This window comes from Nematolebias whitei, chromosome 3 (assembly GCF_014905685.2).
Source record: "Nematolebias whitei isolate Nwh7 chromosome 3, NemWhi1, whole genome shotgun sequence".
NCBI classification, from domain to species: Eukaryota; Metazoa; Chordata; class Actinopteri; order Cyprinodontiformes; family Rivulidae; genus Nematolebias; species Nematolebias whitei.
Genome location: NC_056500.1, coordinates 29,292,874 through 29,301,066, shown reverse-complemented (window position 1 = coordinate 29,301,066; position 8,193 = coordinate 29,292,874). Strand labels below are relative to the sequence as shown.

Below are 8,193 nucleotides of genomic sequence, written 5' to 3'. Positions count from 1 at the left end.
CAGCATTACATTTGACTAAAGCCAGATGCTTTTTCACAAAAACTGGAAAAGTGTACAAAAGTCTAAATCAGTGAAGAAAATATATGAAACTGTCTTTTTAAAATATACTATAACACATTTACAAACCTAATAACAAATCTATTATTATTTACCTGCTTTGTAATATTTAAACAATAATGGAAAAAAACAAAACAAAGAAAATTATTACAGAACCACTGTCGAAATAATGAATGTTTTGAGTTGAACATTTTTATTTGTTATCTAAAATAACCACTAAAGAAGCATCGTTTACCAACAAAAGTGTACAAAAAAGTTTGTAATAAATTAGCAAAATCAGCAAAATAATGTTTTGTTGTCAGTATTTATGTTTCATTTGATTTGCATTCAAACACTGATGAGTGCACTTTCGCCCATATCGGCACATGACGGATATTGAGTCAGTAAAATAATCAGCAGATGGAAACAGTGTCAAGGAGATAACGATGGAATCAGAGAGGTCACGGAAAAAGCCAAAATTATTTTTCTTTTTTCTCAAAATATAAAAAAAAAATGGTAACTAAATGTTGAAAGGGCAACAGAAGTAAAATTATTTTGTGGGAGAAAATCTAGTGATGGAGAGCATTAAAGAAAAAATTAAGGCTAAGATAAAATGTAAATAAGCTGTGCTGAAATATTCTAATCTCTAGCAGGGGACCTTTTGTAAATGATTATTACTGATCACCAAATTTAACACAATTTATGCAGAAACCCTAATACATTTTAAATGTAATAATTCCAAAATAATCATTTAGAAATTGATCTTTTTACAATTACTTATGTGCATGCTTAAAGACACATTTTTGTCCAGATATATTCATGCCATCATGCTGTTCTTTACTATTTAACCAAATTGTTAGTTGTTTTTTCCCATTTATGTATATTGGTTATTATGACTGACTGTGTGTGGCCTCTTTGTTCAACAAAATATACTAGAAATTATTCTTAAGTTTGATGTTTCTTTGTTGTATTCACTTTTATCAATGGTTGGCCTGGATTCACAATTATTGGATATGAATGGATATGAAAAGTGGAGATACTGTATATGAACAGTATTCATATCCACCTCTGTTTCAACTGTGCTCTGAAGTCATTCAGGCGCCAGCAACATTGGACATTGAGGACAATTTGCTAAAATACTATTAAAGGTCATTGATAATTACATTTTGGAATACAATTCTATTTAAAGCAGGTGTAAAGAACCAAATGAGAATGGAGCGCCAACCTGGAGTACCAGAAATAGCTGTGAATGTATTTCAGGCATGGAGTATGATTTTACATTTGAGCATTAGTAACTTTAAAACAGTCTATCTAGAAATTGTGTTTGTGCATAAAAATAAGTGTTTTGACAGCATTCAAGTTTTTATAGTTGCCAGATCTAATGTCTTCTGAATACTGTTTTTTTTTTTATTTGTTTGTTTGTCTATTTTCTTGTTCTGTGTTGTTTAATGAGAAAGTTAATGGCAGCTAAGCTAATACCTGTCTATAAAATAAAACAACCATTGGTGTAGAACTTTGTGTGCAGGACACTTAAGGTCATTTAGGCTTTCTATCATGTTCACTCTGGATTCTGATGTTAATGTAATTGAAACTTTAAAAAAAAACTGTGTATAAGTAAAAAAAACAAATTGTTCAAGTTGTTTTTGTTCAAATGTCACAGTTAGTCATAGAGATGGACCCAATAATTCAGGCCAACACAAGGAGCTTTAACAAAAACTAAAACACTATTAACAAAAATGCTGAAAACAAAGGCTGGCATGGCAGCCAAAGATTCAGGGTAGCAAAACTCCAAGACATGATGCACAATGCTAGACTGCACATGAGTGAGGGCGAGGGAGTAAATGGACTGGGGCTGATGAGACAAGTGGGGACGGGTGAGACCAATGATATCAGGAACAAGTGAGTGGGTTACCATGCTGTATTATGATGCCTCAGCACTAACCTGCTGCAATAAAAAATATGCAATACAGAAGGTTAGGGTTAGTGTCAGGTTACTAATTTAAACATTTGTTGATTATTTTTCTTGAACTGAAGGAAAATTTGAGTTTTCTAAACTAGTATTCTGAATATCAGCAACACAAGAAAGTTTTCTTCTTTTTTTTAATCAACCTTTATTTATACAGGTTAGTCTCATTGAGCATCAAGGACTCATTTAAAAGAGAGACCTGTTTTGAACAAAGAGCACAGATGAGGTACAGACAACAACAGACAATCATATAAAAAAGTATATAAAATAAAAAAATGAATAGATGAAATTATATAAAAACGATACACAAAGACCAACATTATAAACCGATGTAGAATACTAAAAACATGTCTACGTTGGTTTTTGCCATGAACTTAGCAGTTGTTTAAAATCATATAGAGAGGTCAAGGTCAAGAGCTTCAGTATCACGATCTGGATGGCTGGCGAGGAGCGTGGGACCCACATGAAGGAGGGCCGGATAACTCGGAGAAACAAAAATGAGAATTAGTGCTCTACGTTAACATAACACAGAAAAATGCTGACAGGGCAACAAAAACATATTTAGCCCCCAGAGGGGGCCCCAGTGCAGACAGAGCAGGTGCCCGGAGGAGGGCAGGCGGAGCAGGACCACAGATCGTGACACCATGGAAGGACAATGCTCGAATAACGTCAGGTGCACGGACTCACCACTGCAGCCTCAGGAAAACCATAACCTCCTCGTGTGGAAGACACAAGGACGAAATACTAGTTACTAATGAGACAAGAGGAAGACACCTGCAGATAATTAGGATGAGAATCAGATGTGAAACAGGAGAGATCGTCACACTCGGATCTTTTTGCAAGATATTCCAGGAAACAGGAGCGGAGTAGGAGAAGACCCTTTGGCCAAGTACAGTCCGCACTGGGGGAACACTGCAGGTAATAATGTCCTGAGAGCGCACGCTGTAGCTGCACTCACACAGAGACATGTAGGAGGAGATTTATGAAGGCAACGGGCCAAGAAGCGTATCAAAGATGAAAATGTACTGTTGTACATTTTGTTCTCAACTCTGCAATCTAGAAATATGTGGTAGTTAAAATGGAAAAAAAAAAAGCATATTACCACCAAAGTAAAGGTGGTGGACAATAGATGTTCTTGCAATTTTAATTTTAAACTAATATTGTCTTGTGATGAAAAATCACTGTTTTAATCATTTTTGGCCATATCTGGTTAATTACAACTACACAATTTTGTGTTTATATTTTGATTATAAAGAGAAATTCATACTAAAGGTTAAGTACTTGCTTTTATTATTACCAATGTGTTTCTTTGATTTTTAATTTCATTTTACCTTTCGTGATTAAGTAAACTCAAACTTGTTATCTTTAAACAAGCACCCACACAGATTCTGTATTAGCATCTTGTTCTCAGATGACTGTGTTACCTGCACACTTCTTTACCGGCCTAACAATGGGTTTTGGGGGATGACCTCAACACACATCACTTGACAATACTGTGTAATCTTGTAAGATCAGTTAGCACCCAGAGTATGTGTTGAGGATGAGTTTCGGCTACTATCACATCAAATTTTAGCTCCATATCTTTAAAATCACCTGAGTTATGGCCATTTTTGTGTTGTCTAAAGTCATATAGCAGCTGTGACCATCCTATATTGGATCAATCTTTGAACCTCATAACATCTGAAAAGCACAAAGTTCAAGATACAATCAAAGTATTAACCTTTTTATACTGTAAAGGCTCCATCCTTCAGCTGCTACCATCAGGCCAGCATTCTATTGTTGAGGGTTAAAAATCAAATAAAGCAATCCCAACAAACTTTGGAAAACCATTGTCAGGACTGGTCTTGACTGTCTTTAAAAAAATACTTGGTTTTCCGTGTTTATTTTGTTATAAATATATGCCAAAGGTCAGAGCTATCCTTGTGTCAATACACTATCAAAGAAAAAAAATTGGACAAAAAAGGAGAAGCACCAGACTTTGCTCTCTCTGTTGAGAGGCAGACCAGACAGCTTGCGAGGTTGAGCTTGTCTCCTCTTTGTTGCCAGTTAGATTACTGGTATCTCCTAATTTATCCAATGACAACAAAGGAAGCAAGTCAGCTGGGTGTGTTGTGTTGGAGTTTAAACTTTGGACCCAAGCGCAGAGCGGAGAAATACACTAGAGAGGCTTCACGAAGATAGAAAGAGACGTTTCACATTAAAAAAGGAACAAACACTTGATATCGTGGTTGGATTTCATCATTTGTTTGTGGTGTTTCTCCCAAACAGGGACACTATGGAGTTCTACCCAGATCAGGTAAGTTTTGTTTTAGTATTCTGATTATTGCACAGGATGAAACTGGAAAGTCCCGCGGAGCAAAGTTCAAGCTTAATAATTGAAACCATAACTATGTCTTGAGTCTAAAATTTAGACTCGCAAATACTAGTTTCCTAACAAGTACTTATTTTGGGGAAATTTATATTCACATGTATTGTGTTTGTCTCAAGAGTACCGGTAGTAGTGAAATAACCGCAGATATAATGTATTTCTTAAAGTCTGTCAGAGGGAAAGTATATTAGATAAGTTGTTGTTAAATGTTTCATTTCAGGGTTGTGACTGCACAGAGTTGCTTGACTGGCTGTTTGATAAAAACGATGGGATTCTTCGTAACGAGGACACAGGAGACCACAGCAACTATCACAGCTGGTCGTTTCAGGAGCCAAATGTTTGTGATGTTTTTTTACATCTCTAATCAGCTTAAATTTTCTGCAGGAATTTACCTTCCATTTTAATATGTAGATAAATGTTACTATACTGTCTGTCACTTTGTCTTGATCTCACAATGACAGGCTAATGATAGCACGAAGCGTATTCATCCAACAGATGCTGCCGCCAGCTGAGCAAACAGGGAATGACTTTCTCAACGCCCTTCTGAGTGGAGGTGATTCTGTGTCCACCTCACCTCTGTGGTCTCCGTCTCCAAGCGACAGTGGGGTCAGTGAGGGCACTCCGTCAGACCAGATGGATAGTCCTCAGCGTCCTGAAAGTCCTCCGGATGCTCCCTGCTTTGGTCCAGGACCACAAACCAAGGCAGCCCTGGAGACCAATGACTCCACCGACCTCTGTAAAAAAATTTATGTGCAACTAATTACCAGATATAGTATAGAAAAAAAAATATAAAGTAATATTCAATTGTTGGTAATCCTTTATTTTCAGATAAATATTCAAAATTTTTCTTACCAAAGTCATAATATCACTGTGTTCTATTTTCTTCACATGTCAGAAATCTGATTGGGATTAACATCACATCCATCTCAGTCATGTTCCAATTGCAATTCAAAAACCTACAATGAATTGCTACAGTAATTGTGCTCCGTGATCAGCCTAACAATCAATAGCAATACACAATTAAAATATTACAGGAATTCAAACACTGATGCTAGATGTTTACGAACAGTGGTTGTGTAATGAGCTGCAACTGATTTAATGAAAGACAAACAAAAAAAGTAAAATAAACTGAAAATCTGTGATGAAGTGAATATTCAATGCAATTTGCTGGCTTCCTTAGATAGATAACTTTACTAATTGACTTTTTATGTATATGAAGGTTTCTGTTCTGTGCCCTGAGATGACTTCTGTTGTGACTTGGCACTATATAAATAAACTGAATTGAATTGAATTTCATTAAACTTTTTTTTTAAGTCTGAACCCATTTATATAGCACCAATTCCCAACTAAAGCCATTTTTTTGGTACTTTAAAGAGCAATTGGGTGCAATTCAAACAAAAACTTCACATAGTCCAATTTATTATGATACGATACAGTTCAATATCGTTCAACCCAGAAAAGTCAAATTCAGATGGAAACTATAACTAATGCTATTGGGACATGTGCATGATAAAACTAAATAAGCAAAAAAAAATTTTCCTAAGGAAACCAGCAGACTGCATTAAATCTTGATTTCCATTCAGGCAAGGAACATTAGGAATATGTAACTTGTTTTATGTGGCAGTAGTTGCAATAGTTGTTTTAAATGTGTTTGATAAAAGATTGTTGAAGACACTGATGTTAGTAGCAGAAATTAATGTTTGGTACAGATAAGAGTAATTAAAACTTCAAGTAAAAACACATGCATCTTATTTGTTTGCATTATTATTACTGTCTCTGTGTGTGCAGGTGGCTGGGAGTTTGGCTTCCCAATGGCCAAGACCAGGACTTCACCGTACCCTACAGATGTACACAGACCTCAGTCGAGCTTCCTGCTGACTGTCAAAGACTTGCTGCTGTCGGGCACTCCAGAGCCAGTAAGTGTGTCTGGCAGAGTCAGCAGAGACGGTTCAGGTGGGGAGGTTGGAGAAGCAGCCGTGTCTCACGGGTGTTTGACGTCTCGATTCAGATGCAAGACAACGTTTGGTGTTGTTCATGCTCGACTGTGAGTGTACACTGGTAAAAACTACGCATCGTCCCATGGAAAGGCCTTTGGAATGCAAATCCAATTCCCCTCTTTGGAAGTTTTCTAAATTCGGAAGGGGGAAAAAAAACTGCTGAATATGTAGCAAAATTACTTTCTGAGAGGACAAATACTCAAAAGATCCAGATTAGTATTCAGTTGATGATGAGCCTGTTCTTGAACTTCTTTTTAATATATATGCACTTCCTTACGATTTTTTATTTTTTTTTAGTTTGACCTTATTTATGTAAAGAAATTTAGCAGATATATAAAACCAGCTGAATAAAATGTGTAGCAAAAAGTTGAAAGTATCATCACATTTAATATGCTAATAATTATTTGTTTCACAAAGAAAACTTTACTATTATTCAGTCAAGATTAGCACAAGTTCCGTAGAATAACCTGTTTTTCAGAGAAATGGATCTTAGCTCCGTCGCGTATTGATGTCATCTTCTTAGCCCAGTTTAATAAGATGAAGGAGCGAGTGGCAGAATCCAGCTTAGATTCTCACACTGTAATTGCTTTGAAGTAGCCATGAAATGAGGATGTTGAATGTGGCCTGATAGTCTGCCCTCATTAAACTACTTCCTGTGAGCCTCTAGCAAAAAGGATAGGTGGCACTGATGGTGGACGTAGACAGAAAATGTAATCATGCAGCAATTGTAATTTGTAGTTTTCAATATTGGTATTCATATCTCACCAACAGCCCCAACAGCCATCACAAAAGTCCATCCAGGAGCTGATTCTCAATGAAGATGAGAAGAAACTTTTAGCCAAGGAGGGGGTCACCCTGCCCAGCCAGCTACCTCTTACAAAGGTAAAATGCCTCAACTCTCAAATCAACTCTCAGCATTAGTTTTCAGAAGCTGAAGAAATGCAAATGCTTCCTTCTCTGTCAATCAGCACGAGGAGAGGATCCTGAAGAAAATACGCAGAAAGATTCGCAACAAGCAATCTGCTCAGGAGAGCAGGAAAAAGAAGAAGGAGTACATAGATGGGCTGGAAAACCGGTGGGATGTTCATTTATATGTCGTTCCTTCATTCAGCAACTACAAAACATTATCTGAACCACAATAAGATGATTATTGTCCTATTGTACCTTAAATGTACTGATTGGCATCTTGTTTTGATCAACCTTTCCCGTCAACTTGTATTTTGTTGGCACATGTAAGACATGACCGATTTTACCGTCTTAAATCTAAGACACACTAACACTTGGTGGAAAAACGTCCTAAAATTCCTCCAGTTTCTTGTAATTGCAAGTGGTCCTATAAAAAACAAGACCTCTAGGTTGAGCTTTAAAACATGGTCAATTTAGTCTGCAGCTACCTGTGACTGGAGTAATTACAGAGCAGATCAGGTGAAGAGCACTGGCCTCGTACACTAAGTAGTACTAAAATAAAAAAAGAAGATTTGTGTCCTTTTGAAGGTTTGAATGTTCGTGTGAGGATTGTAAAACAGATATGAAACAAGGTGGAGTGCAGTGCTTATCAATTCAGTCTTTTTAAGCTGGACACAAAACTTTAGAGAACATTTTTGAATGTTGAACGCAGTTTTTCTTTGCTATGGTACTTGACCTTGAGCAAGCTCCCTAATTGCTCCCTGGGCGCTTACATAGCTGCCCACTGCTCCACCTGGGTGCATCTCATGTGTGATGGCTTAAATACAGAGAACTCATTTTGTCATTGTATGGAAACATATAATGATTCAATACATAGCACTTCACTTCCCTTCATACACACACACACACACACACACACA

General features: G+C 36.8%; 1 protein-coding gene across 1 annotated transcript in view; it reads left to right on the top strand.

Moving 5' to 3' along the window:
• The first annotated feature begins 4,254 nt into the window (after positions 1–4,254).
• creb3l3a (cAMP responsive element binding protein 3-like 3a) overlaps positions 4,255–8,193 on the top strand; it is an 8,226-nt gene continuing 4,287 nt past the window's right edge. The window contains exons 1-6 of the mRNA XM_037698181.1: positions 4,255–4,298; positions 4,591–4,707; positions 4,866–5,106; positions 6,159–6,286; positions 7,139–7,249; positions 7,336–7,442. Of these exons, the coding sequence (XP_037554109.1) occupies positions 4,278–4,298; positions 4,591–4,707; positions 4,866–5,106; positions 6,159–6,286; positions 7,139–7,249; positions 7,336–7,442 (725 nt within the window). The 5' untranslated portion in view covers positions 4,255–4,277. The remainder of the gene's footprint in view (positions 4,299–4,590; positions 4,708–4,865; positions 5,107–6,158; positions 6,287–7,138; positions 7,250–7,335; positions 7,443–8,193) is intronic.